Source organism: Micropterus dolomieu, linkage group LG05 (assembly GCF_021292245.1).
Source record: "Micropterus dolomieu isolate WLL.071019.BEF.003 ecotype Adirondacks linkage group LG05, ASM2129224v1, whole genome shotgun sequence".
NCBI classification, from domain to species: Eukaryota; Metazoa; Chordata; class Actinopteri; order Centrarchiformes; family Centrarchidae; genus Micropterus; species Micropterus dolomieu.
In genome coordinates, this window is record NC_060154.1 from 9,654,933 (window position 1) to 9,678,907 (window position 23,975).

General features: G+C 39.3%; 1 protein-coding gene across 3 annotated transcripts; it reads left to right on the plus strand.

The window, feature by feature from the left end:
* The first annotated feature begins 870 nt into the window (after nt 1-870).
* si:ch73-61d6.3 (occludin) lies at nt 871-19,295 on the plus strand. Of its 3 annotated transcripts, none has more exons than XM_046050816.1 (9): nt 876-1,151; nt 5,057-5,648; nt 7,049-7,240; nt 7,925-8,092; nt 13,447-13,613; nt 15,956-16,174; nt 16,732-16,903; nt 17,972-18,013; nt 18,173-19,295. In XM_046050816.1, exons 2-9 carry the CDS (start codon nt 5,067-5,069, stop codon nt 18,272-18,274), a joined length of 1,644 nt encoding a protein of 547 aa, XP_045906772.1. In that variant the 5' UTR covers nt 876-1,151; nt 5,057-5,066; the 3' UTR covers nt 18,275-19,295. The 3 variants fall into 3 exon arrangements, 2 of the variants coding, with proteins under 2 accessions (XP_045906772.1, XP_045906773.1); XM_046050817.1 differs by having other exon boundaries at nt 877-990; XR_006825287.1 differs by lacking the exons at nt 17,972-18,013; nt 18,173-19,295 and having other exon boundaries at nt 871-1,151; nt 15,956-16,229; nt 16,732-16,860.
* The last annotated feature ends 4,680 nt before the right edge of the window (nt 19,296-23,975 follow it).

Genomic DNA, 23,975 nt, shown 5'->3' on the forward strand with positions numbered 1-23,975 from the left:
TTATAAGGTGAAACGGATATAAAAGCACTCAACTTATAGTCTAGTGGAGTAAAAAGTACAATATTTACAATATTTAGAAATATAAAGTGGCATGAGATAAAAAAAAACAGTCAGGTAAAAGTACTCAAATTTGTACTTAATTATATGCAGGCTACTTAGTTACATCCCGCCACTGATCACTTATCATTTTTATTATTCATTGGCAGTGGTGGAAGAATTTCTCATATTTCACTTAAATAAAAATTAGCAATATCAAATTGTAGAAATACTCTGTTACAAGTAAAAATACAAAAGTATCAGCATATACTTCTTACCAAAAGTAAAAATGGCCTGCTCATTGTGCAGTATGGCCCATTATATTATAAGAATTATATTATAGCCTACTTTTGAATTAGAATTAGTGATGCTTTAATATGTAGGCCTACATACATTGGGCTACTTTAATGTTGCATCTGGCAATGGTGTGGCTTATTTTATTTACTGCTGGGTAACGTTAGATTGTCAAGTTCACCAAGGGATCAATAAAGTCTTATTCTTTATCCATCGTAATGTCTTTGTAATTACATTTTGTATTATTAATGTGAATCTGCAAAGTAACTTACTGAAGCTGTCAAATAAATGTAGTGGAGTAAAAAGTAGGCTAACCTACAATAAGCTACTCTGGGAAATATTTTACTTAAGTACAGTAGCCTATCTGAGTAAATGTAGCCTACTTAGTTTCTTTCCACCACTATTAACTGGTAGGCTAATAAAAACGTTTCTTTCTGACAGTCTCTGCCCAAGACTGATCGCAGAAGTCCGACCTCTAGCGTTTGAAAGCCGGCATGTTCAACCGCCAGAGGTCGGGCTTCTGCGGTGTTGGGCGGTGGGCCTCACCACCGCGGACAGGCGGGACAAAGCACTTGTTCAGAGGGTGCTGTCTGTGAAGGAACCGTTGTCTCTGTCTCCGCCTGGGACAGCGTCTTTAAAGCGGGTTCGCGACTTTTTAAAGTGAGCCTCAGATTAAATAGGTCCCCTTTAACATTAACTCTCAGAAACACGTTGATTTTCTGTCGGGTTAACTGCTCCAAACTTTCAGAAGGAGAGTTTTGACAGGAAACAAACAGGGACTAGAAGTGTTTTGGTTTTTATTCCCCTTCAGCAAACCGCAGGTAAGTTAAGACAACACGACGGTGGTTAAAAGTGATTTTTAAAAGCAGTATGTGGAGTTATTCTATCAGATTAAACTAAATTAAGTTGTTCAAGGTCGCAGGTGAAGTATCTGAGTGAACAACATTAGCCTAACTGTTAGTAACGGTAGATGTGTAACTAACAGCAGGTGGGACTCCAATCACTTCACGTTTGTTTACTATCAACTTTATTGAGATAAGCTACGGTTTGTTATTGATCATAAAGGAATCAGTTTGAAACTATTTACTCCAGAAAATAACACTAAGGAGAATTTTTCTTCCTGGCGGTAACGTTAGCTATTAGTAATATTAAATCTAATGGCCGTTTGATGTTATCTTATTGTGGCTGGAATGATACACTTTAGCCAAACAAATAAAAAATTAACATCACCACCAAAAATCAAAGCAGGTTCACATCCCGCTATCTGTCCAGTTTGATGTTTTCTGATGATGTTAAATGTGTGCTTACATCTTAATTGATTGTATAGTAAACTCAGGGGTAAAGCAGTTGAGACACATAGGTACTATGCTTCATCATGCTTCATCCATAGGTATAACTCAAAGATTTACTTTAATTTAACTGGAAATTATATGGTTAGAAAATTACTAATCATGAGGATTTTGTTTATCTTACTGATTATACTCAGGTGCCAGTTTATTAGGCACGCCCAGGTAAATTAATGCAGCCCTGCAATAAATCCTACCTTCATGAAGGTAAGAATAGAATAAAACTTTATTGTCTCTCTAAGACATGGTTTAATGTAACTATTCTCAACTGCATGCAGATCAACCCCCCACCCCTCACAAGTTTTACTTTCTTATTTTGTTGTGGCCTAGGAGAATCTTTCAGTGGGGTGTATTTGGGCAGGAAGTCTTCGCAGACCCCTATGTGTAGATGCCAGCAGGTCCCAGCCTACATTGGGCAGGGGCCTAATTGTTTTTGACAGATGTGAGACATGTGACTGTATGACTGGAATTCCATTATCAGCAGAAGATGATAGAGTCTCTGTGTTGTAGTGGAGCTCAAGCTGTGGCTGGTGGGTGTCTGACCTGACCTGTGTCCAAAATGCCAAGCTTGAAAATGAGATTTGTGAGTCAGTTTTAAACAAACACCACTATAGTACTACTACAACTGCAACTGCAACTGTTACTACTATTGCTGACATGTTTCTGCTGCTACAGCAAATTCTTTGAGTAAAATTACACTACTCTGTATTCAGGGAATTTTCTTTTAAACAGTTCTTCCCTCTTAATAAGCAAATGCCCCAAATAAGTCTTTGTGGTTTTGTGGGCCTTAACAATCGGTGTGCAAGACACCTTCACATCTTTGTCTTGTACTGAGTCTCCAACTGCAACTAAGAATAATTGTCATTATCAATTATTCTGCTGATTAGCTGATTTTGAGAAACCAATTTTTCTTTTGGTCAATAAAATGTAAAACAATTGCGGAAAATGCCCATTGTCATTTTCAAAGCCCAAGTTAATGTCACCAAATGTCTTGTTTTGCCCAACAGTACAAAACCCAAATATATTCTGTTTACTAGGTTAAAAAAAGCTGCAAGCTGCATCTTCTTACATTTAAGAAGCTGGAAACAGAAAGTTTTAAAATCTCTGTTTCCTATTACTTTTGGAAAAGTACAATGTTTTGAGCCCAAATTGGCTCTTTGGCAGTTTAGAGGAGTTTAAGATTTGGATTTTTGAAGATTTTAAAGCATTTGATTCTTCTGTGCCTTACAAAGAGCCAGTTTGGGCTCAAAACTTTTCCTGATGTAGTAAAGTAGAAAACCGTCTTGTGACTTCTTTGGGAGGTAGAACTTTGGTCTTTCTCAGTGTCATTTTATTGCTCTTATAAAAGGATTTGAGCCTCAGATTATTTCCTGGCAGTTATTAATATAAAATCAGACACTGATAAAACTAAAACCCACTGGCTTACGAGACAGCATGTTGATCAACAGTAAAGGACACATGACACCGCTGCGCACAACCCATCCACCTGTACTAGTCTCTTTGTCCTGCATCACTCGACACAGGAGCAGCACAGTGGAGCCCTTGTTTGATCCTCCCCAACAGTGCCCCAATTTTCTTTTCTTTTCCATTTTTTTTACCCCGACTCCATGGCAACACTGTTCCCGTGACCAGCAGCCTTGACTTTTGCCCCTCCTGCTCTCAAAACAAAGGAAAGAAGTTATGGAGGGAGGGAGAGAACGGGGTAGGAGAGTTGGGGGACAGGGGGATTGTGAGGGGGATGAAGGATATGGAGGAATGAGGGAGGGAATAATGGGAAGGTGTCTGGGATGGAGGCTCTAAGGCGAGACCTCTTCTGCCAAGTGTGCCAGAGTCCCATAAAGAAAGGAGAGTTATTACCGGGGACTGTAGACTGTAGACTGTGGACAGTGCCAGGGACTGGCTCCCTGTCCATCTGTCTGTGTCTCATTTTCTGAATGGCCTCCCTCACAATCCCACCGAGATGCCTGAGCAGAGGAAACCGATTTTTCATTGTTGTTGTTTGTTTGTTGCTGGAGTTCAGTAAGAGGTAAAGGTAAATAGTAAAACAAATGCCCATCACAATTTCCCAGTTAAGTTCTAGGTGACATTTTTTTGTTCAACTAATAGTCCATTATAAAAGATGGTTTACTATCACACATGCAGTGTTTCCCATTAATTGACGAGACCATGGCGGCCCGCCATAGTCTCAAAATGAACCGAAAATAATTTTACACATCTCATAATAACGTTTCAGACCTCTAACATTGTGTTTTGTGGGTGCTGCTGTAAGAATATCAATTGTCAAGCAAATATCCCAAACATTCTCCATCTTGAAGCTTCTCAAAAGGGAGAATTTGCTGCTTCTCTCTGTTTTATATCTTGAAAAACTCTGTATCTCTGCGTTTTGGACTGTTGATCTGACAAATGTCATTATAAGGCTTGACACGGGCTCTGGGCACATGTGCAGGGCATTTTCCCACTATTTTATAGACTAAACAATTAGCTAATCAAAAAAAGAATAGATGAATCAATGATAAAAGTTACCCACAGACTATGAATTACTTCCTTTACTGTTATGTGGCATATTAACAGATGTAATGTTACCTTCTGGTACAAGCACATTTCATATCAGACAGAGATTAGAGTTGGCAAAGAAGAAAAAAGTACGAGAGGCAAGTCCTCATTTTCTGACCTCTACGGTGACTTTGCTTGGCTGTTCACATGCCTTTTCATTCAAACATGCAGGCTGCCCACTCCCTGCAGGGCTCAGTGTAGAAGAATGGGCATTGTTACAGTAAGTTGTATACACTGTGGCCTTGGATATCTCTCTGTAACATTTGTAGCAAAAGGAAAACATTTTTTTTAGCTGGAGGGTGGGATGTGAAATTCTCAAAGTCTGGCTGAATATTGTGAGGCCTGGAGAGAGACTCATACAGCCTGTGAAAGGCAAAAAGGAAAGTGTTGTTATTTGGCTGCGTTCCTGGTACTGACATCTTCACACTGATTCTGACTTTGCTGATTCAGAGACCTTAAAGTTAAGGTTATTTCTCTAATATTTCTCTTTTCTGTTAACATAAGAATCAGGTCTGGCCTAGTTTATGATATGAAAAGTGATAAACTTTCTGTACAACCTATTTTACTGACAAAGATAAAATTGCACCACCAAGCCTCACTTGTGCTGTCACAAATCACACTCCCTTTGAAATGGTAAAACATTTACACTGTTCAGTCACTAAACCTCATTACCAAAGACAGTCACGCCTAACTTTCCCATATCTCTACGTAGCATAACCCATATCAGTGCTGCTGAAAAACAGAGCCGGACAACTCTTCATAGCTTTGTGCAGTACGCTTTGCTCTCTCGAGAATCCACAAACTCTTTTTGTTTCATTGTTTTACAGTTCAGGAGCGATGTTTGACAAGCAGCGCTACGAGAGTCCACCTGTCTACAGTCCTCCTTTCACCTCGCCATCCAACAATGGTTTTGGCCCCCCAGGCAGCTTCCATGCCCCTCAGAGTGATTACAACGCCTACCCACCTCCGCCGGGATCTTACTACATGGAGGAGAAACCGCAGCACTTCTACAAATGGCTGTCACCTCCGGGGATCATCAAGGTCATGATGGCTACGGTGATCGTGTTGTGTGTAGCGATATTTGCCTGCGTGGCCTCCACTCTCATGTGGGACATGCAGTATGGAATGGGAATGGGAATGGGAATGGGCTACGGCAGCGGATACGGCAGCGGATATGGTGGCAGCTACGGTTCAGGATATGGTGGTTATGGTGGTTATGGAGGATATGGAGGTTATGGAGGATATGGAGGCTACATATCACCTTACTCAGCCAAAACCACCATGATCGCCATGGCAGCCATAAACTTTATAGGGGCGCTGGCCTTCTTCATCACCAGCTTCTCGAAATCCAACACTGTCCGCAGTAGGAAGTTCTTTCTGGCCCTCATGATAGCCAGCATCATTATGGCTATCCTGCAGGTAAGACTCATTAAGATTCACGTTTTGTGTGCTGTTCCAATTCTCTGTCTTCAACCACCTCGTGCAGAGGGAACTATAAAATATGACACTGGTGATGGCCAGATGATTGATTTATTAGAAGTATAGTATTTATCTGTAGAGGAGCAGGAGAGCAAAATATTGTAGAAATCACAATGGTTTGTAAAGAAGAAGTCTGTACCTTTTAGTTTATCTTCTTGCCCAGTCCACAGAGGCTCAGAATAAATCAAATATTGTATACTGGACATGTGCAATGGTGAGCGAAAACTGTTTAAATGTTTTTTAGATTACTACACAAATGTCACATTCTGGAAAAAATACTCTCCTCCTGAAAAAATTCCACTCCTAAGCTAAAACAGGTCTCAAAGTTGTTTTTTTTCATCATCCAGCTTAAAGCAACTAAAATGAGGGACAGTATACTTAAACTGTAAGGGACACTAAAGCCTAAACTGGAATTCATTTTCAATCATACCTGAATTAAACATGGCGCACATAGAGATTGTAGACCTACAGTATGTTGAGTTCTGCTGCCTTATGTATGGTTTGACAGTGTAGGTGTTAAAAAATGATATGTGAATGAAATGTTTGGAATATTTTGAGGTTTCCATCTCACATCCAAGTGAAAACTGTTGTAAACGCCTAGCTCTGTTATGAACAGTATTTAAATGTGCATGTTTCTGAAAACCCTAAATACCAGAAGTATAATCTGGAACAGGACATTGTGTGCAGAGATTTCTGTGTTCTGCTTGCTGAGTCAGTTAAAACACATGTTCATACAGATGTTCGTCCAAGATCACACCAAGATGATGTAGTACTGTAGCTCCAAAATGAAAAGACACTTGTCTTTTTGAGATCCAATCAGTTATTTTTATTACAACCTGCTGGAGCTTTAGAGTGTTCAGATGTTCAATATGGAAAGAGAATTGTCAATAAAAGCAAAGTTTTGCGTAAGTTCTGATTCAAGCAGTTCAAATCCAGTGTAGATACAGGCACAAAATGTACCATCGCAAGCAAGCATCCATGAAAATAAAAATGTGGATGTTTCCAGCTGATTAAGCTTTAAAGTATTATTACATTATTAGAGACAGAGTATAGAACACTAGAGAACTATCAAAGGTTTTTTAGTCCAACATGAAAATTGTCCCCTTCTTGTAGTGTACCCTTTGCACTCACAGGATGTTTAGCAAATCTCTGGGATGATATGATTGCTGCTGAATGTGGGTCTTGATGATGTGACATGATGTGACACTGTTGTCTTAGTCATATTCAAATTGAATAGTGAGGAATGCCACTAGAATTATTTTTCAATAAGAGACTGACAGAGTTTGTAATTGTAAATATCAACGTGACTGTCAGTGTACTAACGTCATGTTTTTTTCCAGGGCATCATAAACATTGTCTACATTGTCGGGGTGAATCCCATGGCCCAGGGCTCCTCTAGTATGATGTACAATCCAATGCTTATGATGTGCCAGAACCTGTACCAGACCAGCTACTCACAGATGGGAGGAGTGGGAGGCTTCCCCATATACAATCAGTATCTCTACCATTACTGCTTTGTGGATCCACAGGAGGTTTGTAACTTTTCAATAGTTATGTGTTAATATGGAAGGTATTTTAAGTCGGTTGAGAAGTAAAGGCCACAAAATATATTTTAATGACAGACAGAAAGATTTGACAAATTCTTCAATTTATTTGCTTTTTCAACAATTCATTAACTGTTTGGTTAATGAACAAATCAGTCAGAAAATATAATATTAAATTATGTCCTTACATTGCTTTTGTTTATTTTGTCTAAACAAAAGCCCCAAACTCAAATATATTCAATGTACAAAATAATAAAACAAAGTTTAGCCGCAAATCCTCATATTTTAGAACATGGAACCAGTTAATTATTATGTATTATTTATTAAGTAATTGTCAGACTTGTTGATAATCAGATCTGTGTTCTTATACTAATCAGGTAATTTATAAATTGTATCAAGACTTAAATGAATATAATTGAAATGCTTTGGGTTTACTTGTGTGTCATACACACCTGTTAGAAAAGTGAGATGACTCAGTCCTGCACTGTTATCATGAAGCATTTGTTGCACTTTCTGGGTACATGGACCCACAAATTGTGATACAGTATTTCTCCTAATAACATCACAAATGTGTATTTGTGTACTTCTTGTACCAGGTTAAACCAGCTTTATCTTACAGCTTATCTCCTTGACAGCTTTCTAGATTTTATTCTCTTGTTCTTGCCTTTCTAGGGAGTTGCCATGGTGTGTGGATTCCTGGTTGTCATCGCCTTGGGTGTTGCAGCTTTCTTTGCGCACAAAACAAGAGGGAAGATCTGGCGTTACGGGAAACCAAACATCTACTGGGATGAGCCTCTTGTTGGCGGAAAGGCCTCAGAGGGCAGAGATGTAGAGGAATGGGTAAGATACAACAGGATGGTAGTCACAGTTTAATAAGACCGGGTTTACATGAGATTTACAAGAAAAGGAAAATCCTAATCAACCCGAACTGACCCTGAGTTTCTGCATGCACAGCTTGCAGTCAAATGAACAGGGTCACAGAGAGTTTAAATCCAGCCTAAGGAAAGTTGATGAAACACAATGTTCACCGACGGATTTGATTAGATGATAAAATGATAAACTACGGTGTTTTTTAGACACAGAAGGTTCAGGCACCAAAACTGATAGGTGGCAAAGAAGTTACCAATAGTTTTTACAATGTGAAATAGGTAGGTAGATGGGTCGTTGCTGTCAGTGAGGTAGTCATCCTGCTTAGGTAGTCATCATTTATAAAGATAGGTTAGGTGATGTGGTGATGCCGATGCACTAAATAGCCCAGCGGATTTGCTATTGAATTTTTGACATAGTTGCGCAGTATGTCCAGGTACACCAGTTTAATTCTATCATGTGTTTTCTTTGATTGTCTTTTATGAGTCGAAAAGTCCAAAAGGAGTTTCATATAAATGTCTTTGTCAGCTTGTAGGATTCTGCACGGAAACAGTCACACTAGCTTAATGGTGTTTCCTGTGACTGAGTCACTTTGTTCTGGGTCAGGGCTATAGCTGTCAGCTATTGTTTGCTCATGGCCTACTACCTGGTTTCACTCTGAGTAATCATTAACCACCTAAGAAGATAGTAAGCATGCAGGTGGTTTCTAGAGAGTCTGCCTTTGGATTTTGAAATGTCAACATCACGCTAGTCATTTGGGAATGGGACCTGAGATATGGGTCGATTATTGACCCAACGTCACCTGCCACTTTTCAAATGATGCCTGTTTTATACAGCAACTGACAATGAGTTAACATCAAAAGGAAAGATGTACCAATTGACTGGCCAGTGACTGTAATAAACTAGTGTTCAGCTTGATCGGCCATGACCGGGGCCGATCAGTCTCCCATATCTGATCCTGTGTTGGTCAAATTTACACACATGCAGCAGCACACAATGGTTCATGTCATGCACACAGTGGCACAGACAGTAAACGATTACTGTCACAGCCGCACACACACGCAGATGCTAAAACATGTGGTCAGTGTGGAAGTTCTTCACAGTGAGTAAAGAAGACCTAAAGCTCACAATTTGGAATACCTGTAAGGACTCGTTACTCACATAGACTTGGACGACAATGTATATTTGGCATCCCATTTTGCATTTTGCTAAGTGACGTTATCTGGTATTAAAGTTATGTTAGAAGACACGGACACGGTGGATATTTTACAAGCACAGATCAGGTAAAGCAATAGTAAACGAAGCTGTTGGTGCTGTTGTCATTCTGTACCACGTTGGTCTCAATAGACTAGCAACTAATAGTTGGGTGACTTTATAAAGAATACTGCTGATGAAGAAAGTGAACAGAGCAGACAGATACAGAGAGAGAAAAACAGACTAAGGCAAATATAACCTCGTCATTCTGTGGTAAATGCTGAGCTGTGTTACACTGCAATTTTCATTTGGATTTTATTTGTACAAAGAAGCTCTTTCCAGTAGCCTCACCTGGAGCACTTTTTTTATTTTGAGTGAGAGAAGGTCCTGTAACCTGATGAAGTTTTGGAAAAAATGTAGTTATTTAATAGTCATCTCAAATCTTACAACTAAATGAAACGTGGGTCTGAAGAATATTTTGTCTTCTAAAGCACTTACTTAAATGTGCACATAGATAAGTGCTCTATAAATAAAGTTTATTATACTGTAGTCAGCAAAATAAATAGGAAAAAATACAAGATAAGTGAGTCACTCTTTATCTTTTGCAACTGACTGAAAAAGCACTAACAGACACAGTGTTATTATACATCGCTGTTTGTTTCTGAGAGTGGTTGTCATTGCCTGGAACAAGGCATCATGTACATGGAGGTGTACAGGCAGAGCAGATGAGACAAGCCCAGAGTGAACCCTATGACTACTGCTAGTGTCTGATAATGGAGCCATGCTACATGATGTCATCAGACTCATTGGAGGTACAGTAATGGAGTGCAGTCAGATCCTTATTTATTCAAGCTAGCCAGTCTCAAAGATTAAAACATTCATGTAGGTTGTGGAACATATTTGACTTTGCTTGCCAAAGACTTAATGCTCTACAAAAGCACGTCAGATCAAGTGTACTGTTTTATCTTACTAACAGCCATGATCAACTCTTAGTGTGACTCTTAGAATTACTACCCTGACATCATTTTCCTCATATGGCCAATGTTCCACACTGCAATTATTTTTCCCTCTGTTGCTGCGCTACCTGCACACTGTATCTGTGCCACAAAATGAGTCATTAGACTTGTGTGGCTCGTTAAAACACAAGGCCAATGGCAGTCTAAGGCTGCGGTTGGTTTGAGATTGGAACCATCTCTGTTGCTGAGCTCGGGCAGGCCTGGCATACTCTGATGACCTCACACACTGGCCTCATTCAGCTCGCTCGTTGTTGAGGGGGGGCTGCTTTGTGTCTGCTGCATGAAGTCATCAGTGTCACAGCTGGTGCAAACAGGAATGCAGGGTAGGACCCAAATGCAGACGCCTAAGGCAGAGATGTTGTAGTTCAGTAATCTAATATACAAAAAGAAGTACAAAGGCTTATGGGAAGGTGAGGCAGGCTAGGGTCAAAACCATAGAGCAATTCAACTAGCAATTCAGCTAACAGATCCAGTAAGGAGCAGGCAGGAATCCAAAGTCCAATAAACAGGCAAAATATCAGGTAGAGAGCAGGTAATGCAGGCAGAAACAGGGAACCACATAGCAACATAACTAACAATCTGGCAAGGAGTGAGTGGCAATGGTCCAGTTAAGTATCTGCAGGGCTGAGGAGGGAAAGTGGAAATAGGTGAGAGAGTGGGCGGAGTAGGCCAGGTAACTGCAGAGGAAAGTGAGAGCAGTGGCGTGTTCAGTCTGAAAACAGTGTGCACCGTTTTGCTACGATTTCGGGATTGGACAACGTTTTCTCGAAATCGTGTGAAATTTGTGCAACGGTGTGAAACAGGGTCAGAGTTATGCTTTTTCTAGTTTGGTGGGTGTGTCAGAGGTGTTACCCAATCAGCAGCAACGTGTATTTAAACACCACCGTATTAAAAAGGCAGGGCAGTGCACTGTGCATGTGTACACAACAGGGTGTTTAACACACCACCGTTTCGGTTTAAACATTTCGCTACATTTTTTTTCAGGGCTGAACGTGGCTCAGGTGTGTAGTCAGGTGTGACAGTCAGTCAGAATAGTGTAGACTGGGCCTGAACGATTTGGGGAAAGTATCTAATTCTAATTAGTCTGACCGATAGTCATAATAATATATATACGATAATAAGGTATGTATTGGTTACCTACATAGTATTAAACTAAAATAGTTAATATAATAAAACATACAGAAAAAACAAAATATTTCTGAAAAAAACTGATAAAGTCATATGTTGCTTATCATTGAAGACCTCCAGTGTTTTTTTTACCCCTCTAGTTAACCTGATAAGCTAAAGCTAACTTCACTTGACTGCTACAGTTGTCTTCAGATGGTGCAGTCCATGGATTTGTCTTTTAAATATGTCAATCACTGCTGCTCAATAAAAGTTACTGTAGAAGTGTTCTCACTAGTTTTGAAAAGAACAGGTGTAAATTTCCAACTGATTTAAATCAAAAAACGCCTCATTTTTCCTCTCACATGCCATTCCCTGATTCCTACTCTTTTCCATCATGACTCTCCTTGCCACATGCTCTGCTCCCTCACTTTACCGTTTTAAACTCTCCTGTTTACCTTTGCTCCTTCTCTTTGTCTCCCTGTGTTTCTCTGTCTCTCTCCATCTTTGCCATGCTTTTCTTCACCGGGTTCAGGACTCTGAGACATTCTTACTGTGCTTTCATACTCTGCTCACAGCCCAGCAGCTTGCTGTACTGCACACTGAGAGGGTGTTTTTGTTAGGATTCATACACAACATCTTCAAATTGGATTTTCCTGTAGCTGCAAGATTGCAACTCACCCCCACCCAGACATTTCAACCACCTTGATTATTGTTTTTTTGGGGCTTGGCGGATGTTAGGCTCTGCTCCTGCACTGTGAGGAATTTGCTCAGTAACAAAGCACGCAAGAAAGCAGAAGGGTGGATGTTTTGTAAAGGTTTTATTTAGTATAGGATATAACATATAATCTAATAATATATAGGAAATAGTAAATGATCACAAGGACTGGTGCTGAAATACATTTTAGACAAGTACTATCCCTTCTTGTCCATTTCATTGCTATTTAATGTACAATAGCATTTGTATCACTACATTTAAGTTGACTTTAAACTTGCTTATTTACTACAATCAATTATTTTAGTTTTAGTCTCCTGTTTGTTGTGTTTTTATCGGCTACATTTGAAAGACAACCAAAGGGTTTTCTGCTAACATAAAGCCAGTTAGCTCTCCAGGTAGCAGAGAAACAGTTTAACCTATTTAAAGTTTAGACTTTACTGCTTTGTGTGGAGGTTGTGTAAAAGGCATCTAATCGGACTCAGAGGAAGTGGGAGAAGCAGTTACCACCCCTGAGGCCTTCATTGTGAGGAATTCCCTCATGCAGACTGTCCAACCGCACAGGAAGGACTTGGAAATTACAGATTAAGACAAACCTTTTTACAGGACAGCCACTGTTTCCTTTTGTTTGAAGAAAGTAAGGAGGATCGCATCCGTTCCAGGTGTTCATGAAGACATAAAACAATAGAAAGTGGAATTTTTTATTATTTTTTAAAATTCAGTTAGCTGATGCTTTTATCCAAAGCGTCAGCTAAATTAATTAGTCATGTGCCTTATCTATGGCGCCATCACCACCCCTCCATTATTGTCAGATAGTTTCTGTGTATTCTTATGACTAATCTTTTTAGGTTATCAGAAATTGAAATGTGGGAAAATGTAACCAATTGCTGTAAACAAGAGATCATCAACGGTAAAACAACTCAGAGGTTTTGGTTTATTTATGGTTAATTTTGGGTTTATTTAACAATTAGTCATCCTCTGTTTTTGTTACTTGACCTTTTCAAGCACGGTGAACCAAGCAGATAACCCTTATTTCACTGAGGAGTTGGACTGTGTTGTCCAATTACATGCCTGCCTGCTCTCAGCACTAATTGCCATACTTTTGTCTCTGGTGTAGAGCTATCTTTTATTTTCTCCTCAAGTTAAGACCTAAGTAAAGGTGGAGAATAATAATGGTTTCTGTAACAGGATGTCAGTCAGAAAATGAGCCTGTAGCGTGGCCTGGTCTTTATGAGAGCATTAGTTATTTGTTTGTGTTTGCTGAGTCTGTTCCTTCTGTTTTTTCCTGCCTGCTGTAGGTGAACAATGTGGAGGAAAGTCGCAGTGTACAAGACGCCCCTACCCTGCTGGTGTCAGAGAAGGGAGCCGGCTTGCTCAATGCCTCAGCGAATAGTGTCATCTCCTTCCCTCCAGGCAAGGTGGACAGCAGCTGCTATAAAGGGGATGAATTCGACAACAACAACGAGTGGGTGACCCTGTTTTCTCAGCCCCCTTCTCAACTCAGTCTAAAATTCTACATGACAAATCAGATGAAGCCGGTTTTGGCTGATTTAAATGTTTCTAAACCCTTTGTTAAAGTCACAGTGAAATGGAAGTTGGAGTGTCTTTATCTTCTGTACGTATGTGACGTATTTCCGAGAGAAACGAAACACATCAGCAGTGTTTAGTTATGAGAGAGATTTAGATCTGAACCCTTAATTGGATCATTTAAAAGCGGGTTTTGTTTAGCAGATACGCCACGATATGGAACTGTAGAGAACTGCTGGCCTCCACCCAAAACGAAGAAATTGGACCTCCACTACAATGTTTTGAAAATTTAAACATCAAAACACACACATCTGACCCATGATATAATTATGCTAGCTAATAGGACCATCGATTGTGGTTAAATATGATGAGAGTTATTAGCCAGTTTCCCCAAATTACATTTGGTTGAATTATGTATATGCCCCCAAGTTCAAGATGAGTAATCAGAAATATTTTAATGTTTTACAGGAAGAGAAAAGAGAGGAACTGTAATATGAAAACACAATTTTTGATATATATGTCAAATACTTCTGCTGTGAAAATCTTTCCATTCGAACAGATGTATGGAAAAGTCAAATAGTAGAATGAGGTCGTTTTTTAAATACCTTTCTGTACAGTTAATACAGTTTCTGTATTAAGTACATTTCTGTTAACAAAGTAGCTGCAACATTTGAGTCAGTACACTGTACAGAGCACAGATTCCACACAAACAATGAACATTCAAACATGTCACTGAATCAGGCGATATCTAATCACTGTTCTGATTTAAAGCCCATGAAAACATATTGCCCTGCCCACAAAAAGAGCTCTGTGTGTGACCCTTGAGCCCTTGTTGGATTAACTTCCCCTAGTTTTTTTCCCTGTGCTCACTGAAATCTCTGAGGAAGGGAAAATGCAGGATGTTTGTGAATGAATGTATTTGCTTTTCTTTAAAGTTAGAAATGATTTCTCAAAGACCTTGTTTACATGAATGCCATCAAGACAGTATGTGACTGAAAGTATGTTGCTCTTCAGCTCTACAGTTTCTTAACATCTCAAAAACAGGCCCAGCTCTTGTCAAAAATATGCTCTGAATGACCAGATTAGTGTGGATTTAACATTTGGACAAAATAATCAAATTGTACTTAGACAACTGCAAGGATTTTGATTTGGTTCAAAGCACAGAATATTGTTTAGATGATTTTCTCTCTCACAAAGTAAACATCGCTGGCATTCTCATAAGCAGAAGAATGTTACCCTGAAGACCTGCAGTGTGCTCAGTTGTTGACATAATGCAGCCTTCTTTGTAATATCTGCACAGCTGGATTTGGAATCCTCTGCAAACCCCAACAAACCTACAAAATTGAGCATGTTTCCTCCTTCCAGTTATTAAAGAGCTGTACCTGCTTCCTGGTCACCGAGGGACCTCCACATGGCACAGAATCAAATTGCAGGGTGTGAGCAACAATAATCATTAGTGGTTCAAGGTGCTTACCTTCCTCCATGCTGTATCTGTCTGGGCCGTATCAGTAAATATGTGTTTTCTTTGGACACAGTCTTGCATTAGACCACTCGTTAAGTTCCTGGTGTTATTTGGGTCATGTTGTTCTTTACATTAGGGGTGTGAATCTTTTTGTATCTCACGATTTGATTTGAATTTGATTCTTGGGGTCACGATTCAACAGTGTTTTACGGAAAACTGAAAGGACACACAAACTATATTTGAATTTAAAATTTTTACATTTTTAAAAATTGATTTTTGGAAGTTGTGAATGAAATCAGAATCTGAAGATAAGAATCAATTCTTACGGGAATTGATTCTTATCCCTCAACTCTAATATACAGCAAGTATCAGGTCTCTATCTAGGAACTTTGTTAGTTTTAGTAGGGTTAGTGCATCAATCTGGTTGATCACTTGGAATAAATATAATTTCTATTTTGTTATACTACCAGTAATAGCACAGTTACCGATTTCATCATATTGTTATTTGCTAGTTTGATATAAATAAAAACTAATATAACAGAGTATATTTGTACCATTTCCACATCTGAAACCAAACATTCTGCCATAGGTAAATAATTATTATCTAGCCTGTTTAAACTTTAAAGTACTTGACAGTACTTTGAGAATCTCTGGATTCCATATCGAATCTCTAGTGCTAGTAGACAGCAAGGAAACAGTGGACAACACAAATACACATTCTGTTTTCAGTCACGTCTTTACCCTCTTTAAGGTTTTATTTTGAATATCTTTTCTAGTGATCCCAAAAGTGTTTTATATATTTTTTTGTTGTCCTGCAGGTACTCAGAGAGGACCACCAGCCGACCGTCAGAAGCTTTCTCCCACTGTGGACGAACCAGCTCCAGCCCTTCAGAGGAGACCGGCGGGGGCCGCAAACCTTCTGCCAACAGGGGCAAGAGACGCAGACGTAACCCCGAGCTGGATGAGTCTCAGTATGAGACAGAGTACACCACAGGAGGAGAAACAGGCAATGAACTCGACGGAGAAGAGTGGGAGAAGTGAGAATTCAGCCTCCAAAACCTAAATCCTTTGATTTCAATATCAACTTGAACTGTAAGCTTAGAACATGAAGCTCACACAAAGTGACATTAGTTACAGTGTAATGCAGGTAGAATATCTTTTGGATAGATATTGCAAGTACAGAATAGTAAATTAACAGATGCTTAAACAGCAAAACTACAAAGGGCTCTCCAGTCTGTATATGCTTCATTCTGTCCAGCAGAGTGGTTAATCCTCTGAGGCATGCCACTTCACATGGGCTGTACTCAGGCATAATTAGAGAATTGGGCCAAAGGTACAAGACATGGGAGTCAATGTAGTTAATGAGGAAGTTATATTTGGCTGTGGTTTGATCTGCCCAGATAGGTAGACATTTAAAGCCTAACACACTATTATTGTTACCAGAACTTACTTGGTATCCCTCCTTGACCTCTTGCACTGTGTTCTTGTGGTTCAGTAGTAAATCTAGGTGATGGTTGTAAGGTGTGTTATTGAAAGTCTTTCTAGTGACTGATGCAGGTATATCTCTGATGCGCCGATCCTTCTCCTCCTCCAGTACATACCCGGAAATAACATGTGATGCTGAGAGACATGACTATAAGAGAGAGTTTGATGCTGACCTTGGGGAATACAAGCGCCTATGTGCTGAGATGGACGACATTAACGATCAGCTGAACAAACTCAGCCGGCAGCTAGACACACTGGATGAAACCTCTGCCAAATACCAGGTCAGATATACACAATACTCACCTTGTAAACCCACGAGAAAGGTATATCTGAACAAACATCCTGGTAATGGAAGAAAGATGAGCCTAAATTACAAATCGGGATTGCCTAAAGTGAAGATCATCCCCTTCCACTGTAACTCAGAACTCAAAACAGGATGGAGCTGAATAAAAAAAGTTTCCTGAGCTTCTCCCTTACAATTGCCAAAATTAAGATTTGAAACCAAACTGGGCCTTCTAAGGAAGAACTCTGCATTGATGATAAAGACAAAAAGGATTTTAATTGTTGAATATTAGAAACATAAACCTGTCTGAAAACAAATCTGACACCTCCACTGTTCACAATTAGGCATTAAGGTGTTTTCAGGCCAAATACAAAACATATTTATTGATTACATACAAAGTCAATGCATTTTGAAATTATCCTGACATCACTGAGAATAAGAAATGGAGAACAAACATATTGGCACCATCTATGGGCACCCAGAGCTCTACGATTCAATGTCTCTATTGGACAGAGACAGAACAAAAAGGGAGAGGGCTTGGAGAAAAGCGAGCAAAACCACAGAAATACATGGCGAGATTGGAAATATGTATCTGTTTATTCCAGCTATTAGCTGTGCTTTACTACGAGCCAAGTTAGCATTAATATTAGCTGCCTTCCCCAGCACTCCCATTGGCTGTCAATGGCGAATAATCTAAGGTTGCAAAATACTCCGAAAAGCAATCCAGTGACAGTGTTCGCAAAAGTAATGCAAGGATAAAATTCACTTCATGTTTTCATGTACTGAGTTTGTTGAAATTTTAAGAATCATTAAAGGGAATAATGCTAATAAGGTGCAAAGAAGGAACAGTAGGAATCATTAAAATAAGAGTCTAATGAAATGTTGTTTGAATATCTCAGTCCTCCATCTCAAGTTAATTGCCACAAAAAGTTTACATCTCAAAGACTCTGATAAACATACAAAGGTCTGGAGTATACAAAAAAAGATGTAAAAGACAGGTTTCCTTCAACGTTCAGTTTGTATGTGACGGACATATGCCAAATGTTTTTTCCTCATATTTCCACAGGCTGTAGCAGAGGAATATAATCAGTTGAAGGATTTGAAGCAGGTGAGGAGACATCTCTGATGATACATTTCATGAACTAAACTCCATAAAGACTTTATTGAAAATATATTGCAGTTATTTGTGCAAATATTACAGATTTAGTTTCTAGCATCCTTGATTTGTAGTATTAAATGACCCATCTGTGCTCTCTCTGCTCTGTAGACACCAGACTACAAGTCTAAGAAGAAACAGTGTCGCAGGCTGAGACACAAACTGTTCCACATCAAACGCATGGTGAAGAACTACGACAAGAACCACTCCTGAATCCACTGAGTCCTGAGAATTAGCTCTGTGGTCTACACAGCAAACACTCACAGACACAGGCCAAGACACACTCCTAAATCCTACAAAGACTCTGTGACGTGCTGAGACCAAAGTTACTTGTACAGAACCAACACACACTGGATACACACACATAGGGAACACACTGTATGCTAATAATAATAATGATGTTTTCCTTTATTCACTCTGATCAGTAATGGATAAATAACAATTTTTTGGAAGATAATAAAAGCAGTACCTTCACCTGTAGGGACACTGCCATTTTTTCTAAAAGGTCCAGCTCATTGTTTGCACTGTTTGACCACTTGTGAGGATCAGAGGGTGTGTTTCAAAGTCACCTGTGATAACACTGTGCTCAGTTTCTGTGGCTGTTTGCTCTCCCGATTGGCAACTTTTCTTTGTTTTATCTCCACAGATAAGAGGTGGAACAGTATTGTAGAGAACATAGTAACTGGTGAGACGGGTTGCTGGGATTGTTTGCAAGCAAATACGCAGTTTCTTTTAACCCTTGGCATGGCAGCATTATCTTTGTCACACATGAACTTCAGTTGGGTTTTTCTCATCTTCTCCAACAGTGTTTGTAACTAACTTCAATGTTGGTTAAGCTAACAGCTCTCTGCTGGAACCATGTGTGTTTTTCCCATGTGCTGGCTTTTTGTCGAAACAAATATTTTGACACTGATCGTCATAGATGCAGTGAGACCAAAAAGGGGACAAACTCGCCAATGAGATACGTGTGGCATTGTATATATTTATGTTCATACTACCCACTAAGATTACATTTACAGTTTGTGTCTGTCTAGTAGATTCAGCAGATGTCTTAGCATTTGTGATGACATTTCTGATATTTGTACATACTGAAGACGCATAGTGGATTGTTTTTTTAATCAGTGGTCATTCGAAATGTGCTTAGGATATGCAAAGTAGTAAAAACATCCAGAGATTTTTATTTCTTATCATGCATGCTCCTCCAAGAAAATAAAACACTGTTTCTGTCACTGTCTATAAGCTATACTCATCTTTTCATTTATTTGCCAATGAAAATGATCATCTGCTGATTCCATGTGTGGTAATATTTGTGTTAATTCACTTAATGTGCAAAGTGTTACGATCTTATGTACGTTATAAAATTGTTTAGACTTTTGATTTGTCATGCATTTCTATTTTTAAGAAGAACATTGTTGTAATTTTACAAACCATTTGCGAGCCATTTATTTTTGTATGAATTTATTTTCTTTGATGCTATTACAAGACCATTTTTGTAACTGTATACTTCCATAAGGTATGGTGTCTAAAAAGTATTGAATTCAGTAAGTAATAAACATTTCTAATTCTCTAAAAATTAGTTATGCCCACTTATATTTTTACTTCTTCCATGTTTTGATGACTTGTCTGAAGATATCTGCAGTTCTGTGAATCTGCAACGAGTGCCCAGCAGGGAGGGCGGGAGACTTTGTCAGCGAACACGGTTGAGCCGATCAATAGGTACGTTCGAGATGATGGCGACTGACTTTTGCCGACTTGATAGTCTAACGTAGTGTTTCTCAACGTGGGGCGGTACCGCCCTCCTGGGGGGTTGAGCTGTTTTTGGGGGGTGTTTGTTGGTTGAAAATTCTAAGGCGAGTTCACTTAAGTTTACTTAGTTTACTTAAGATCCACCACGAGCTTAAACTTTAAACTACTTGCAAAAAACTGTGGTCTGCAACATTAAAACCTGCCAGTTTAGTCCACTGCGACTGGACGAGACTGTGTATTTTTTCTCTGTCAGCTACTTGTGGTGAAGCTTCGTGCTGCCTTCAGGGGAACGGGAAGTCAGAGTATCATCTCTAAAATTTATCCACATGGCGTTTACTGTGTAAACTCTGCAAAATTAACGCTCTCTTTCTTGTTGGAAAAGTGTTTATTTCTCTGAGGAATACACCGTGAATGTCACAGTCTTATTTTAATTTTCTCTGAAGTCCAGGAACAATACAACTAAGCTTAAATGACATGTTACTGAAATAGTAATAATAAGCCCAAAACACAAACACAGCATTTAAATGACAAATAACACAAGCTAATGAACCTACAACTTAAGGTTATTATTTCCTAATTATAATGATGATTATTATTATGGAAAACAACAGAGGAACTTTTCTATGTTGTATTGTTCGGGGCTATGGTAGCTAGCAAAAGCCCATGGCTACAGAAATTAAATATCCCCCCCCCCACTCTTTATTGAAAATATCAAGATTTTCAAACAAACAACAGAATCCGTTTCTACAGAATAGGATATGGAGAAAATATAGTCATAGGGAGCAGCTCTTGATACAAACAGGAAATAAGTACGTAGTCTTAGTTACAAAATAAGGATGATTTATAAAAGGAGAAAGAAACATTCAAATAAATAAATTCAAATAAATAACCGGTAGAGATTATAACATAAGGGGAGAATTCAGTCTTTGTTCAGCTATTTACCTCAGTTGGGAAGTGTTTTAGGGTATCATATATTTTTTGTGCTTTAGGACCTTTCAGCATTTTTAGGGATTTTATATATAGTTTAAATTCATATACAAAAACAACAAATTTGGGAGATGACTTCACAATTCTACATTTGTGAATGAAAAGTTTTGCTAGACATACAACTGTATTAGTACAGAGCTCATCACCCTTGCTTTGCAATATCAATCCAAATGTTATGTTGTCTCTGGAGATAGAGGTTGAGAATGACGACATCTGTTGCTTAACCCATTTATGTATATCACACCAAAATGTCTGTATCACATTACACGAGAAAAACACATGGTCCGTAGCTTCGATATCATTTTCATAAAATGTACATGTGTTATCATCTATCATCTGTCTAAAGCGAAGGCTCACTAATTCTTTAGAGGGGTAAATGTTCATTACTTTGAAGTGTGTTTCTTTCACTTTGGGGGGTATAGGGAGTGTTAGATACATTGTTCTTAATTTAGTAATTGAATCTTTATCAAATTTTTATAGGATGTTGTTTTTATTTTGTCTTTCAGGGTAAAGGTATTCAGTAAAACAATTTCTAATAAAGTGGTTAGTGCATTTTCTAACCAGAACAAAGATCCCTTGAATTGATAGTGGGGCCAATTGTGGTTATATTGGATGATATGTCAAAATGTTTCTTGTTAGAAAAACAAATTCTTGGGGTAGTGCTCTATGTAATTTAGTAAAGTCTGATTTTAAGGGTTTGAAATTATGTTTGATGCAAATTTATTCATAATTTAAAAAATGTCCGTTGGTATCCATTAAGTCAGCTTGTGGACCATATATTTCTCCCATACCAATCTTCAAAGAACAGAGATCTTTTACGATGCAAAACATATCTGTTGTTCCAGAGTACAGAGGTGCAGGGTCAGAAGTTATGTACATATAACATTTTCCAATACAAGAGTATTTGTCTGTGAAACTCTGACAATGATATAGGTAATTTGTCAACATTAGTCCACTCTAAGAAGAAATTCTAATCCTCCAGTTTTCTTGAATAAGGCATTTGGAATACAATAACAAAAGGAACTGCTGTGTTTGATCCAAAGTTATTGATCCAAAATCAATATCTTTGAGTCCTACATCCTTTGTGTCTTTAACTATACTGCTTTTCTTCATATAATGTGGTCTGTTTCTCCAAATGAAATGTAGGTTGATTTGATTTAATCTATTTGTTTGGAATGGCATTGGAATAGGCAGCGTAAATACATCTTGATAAACATTCCATCTTAGTCAGGTAAATTCGACCTAGTATTGATAGGTCCCTCTGTAGCCATATATTTAGTCTTGACTTGCATTCTTTAATTTTATTTTCTACATTCAGAAATTGGCTTAATTTTTAATAGGGATATTACAGATGTCTTTCAGTGAAGTGTTGTGTACAGCCAGCAATTCACACTTTTTTAAGGCTGATGATACACATGCAACTTTTTAAGCAATGGTGCTGGGTAATTTTGCTAGAGGCAAGTCCGACTATGTTTTAAATGGATAGCGGTGGTGCGGGGCAGGTGGCGGAGTGGTGGGGGAAAGGGGATTACAGTAGTAATCTTTACCAATTACCATTGACGACAACGTTGCCCTGCAGGATTGCTCTAAAAGTTGCTCTGTGTATCATCAGCTTAAGTTTAATGTTAAGCTTTGGAGAATTTTTCAATTTTGGCAATAGTTGTTACGAGGTCGTGTGGTGTGTGGACAGAGAGGACCCAAATGCAGCACTCTGAGGGAAGGAGGTTGGGGGAAAAAGGGTGAGAGGGACTGGAGTGGAGGGAGAGGAAGACGTCGGGGAAATACAGGTACGGGGAACCAAGGAGCCTGGGGGCCAGGGAGCTGGGGAACACTGGGGCCGAGGTAGCGAGGAACGGTGGGAGGACAGGGAGGACGCCGTGGGGGAGGTCCGAGGAGGAGAGGGCCGGTGGATGAGCCCAGCCGACTGAACGGAGGACGAGGGTGAGTGTACCTGGGAGGGAAACAGACAGAGAGACTGGGTTAGGGATGGCAGCGACAAGACACAAGGAAAATGTGGAAAAACAAGAAACATGAAAGCCTGAACACAGAAGTGGCACCGGGTATGGAGCAACGACAATCAAGCGAGGATGGTGTGGAGAACCGGGGTTGAAATACAGGCAGTCATGAGGTGATTACTGGCAGGTGTGGGAGGCTGACGAGGTGGCTGATGAAATGCAGGTGCAGGTAGTTGGCTGGGCTCAGGAGCAGAGGGAGAGAGAGAGCACACAGGGGAGAAAACACAGGGAGGCAGGCAGAGAACAGAAAACAGCAGAAAAACTGATAAAAAGGAGAAAAAACCAGGATACTCACCGTCAGCCGGGCTGCCACCACAACAAATAGTTGTTGAAATTTGGTATCTATCTATTAAGAATACTGTTGTATCTGCTAGTTGGCTGATTATAATGTCTGTGCCAAGTACATTAAGTATTTTAATATCATTACAGTTTTTAATATAGATTGCTAGCATTTCTGTGGCTAAGATGAACAGGTATGGTGAGATGGGGCAACTTTGAGGAATACCCACATTCATTTTGAAGCTTGGGGTGGTACCACTAGGTAATAGGACACAGCTATAATTAATTAATATATATTAATATATCTCGATATAATCCACCAACCAATCCTCTAAACTTGACTCCAAAGCCAAAGTGTTCGAGCGCCGAAAGAATAAATGGATGCTCCACGGAGTCAAATGCTTTATATAAGTATAGAAAGAGAAGGAAACCATCATCCTCTGTTTGGCTTCCATACTTTATGATGTCCATTACCAATCGTTTCAACTGTGGCTTACCCCCTTGCACTGAACTCGGCGCCTGCAGCCGCCTTGCTCCCGCGAGGTTTTAACGTCATGTGACATGGTGACGTTTTGCAGCGCCAGTGAAAGTCGGACACAATTTCCAACCAGCATGCCTTATTTTAAGTCCAGCATGCATCACGTTAAGTCAGCGCTGCACAGCGCCGCTTTAAGTCAAACGCACCTATAGTTGGCTCATTGTAAGCTGTTGCTGCCCTCTCTTGGTAGATAACCTTTTCCTAGAGCTGTTGACTATTGTTTGCTTTTTTTTGTCTGTTAATTGACTAAGTGATGAATCTACTTATTACTTCATCTCCAATAAGAGACGTTGACATTAAAATGGCTGATTTTTACAAATGTTTCAGATACTCAAGCCAGCCACAGAAG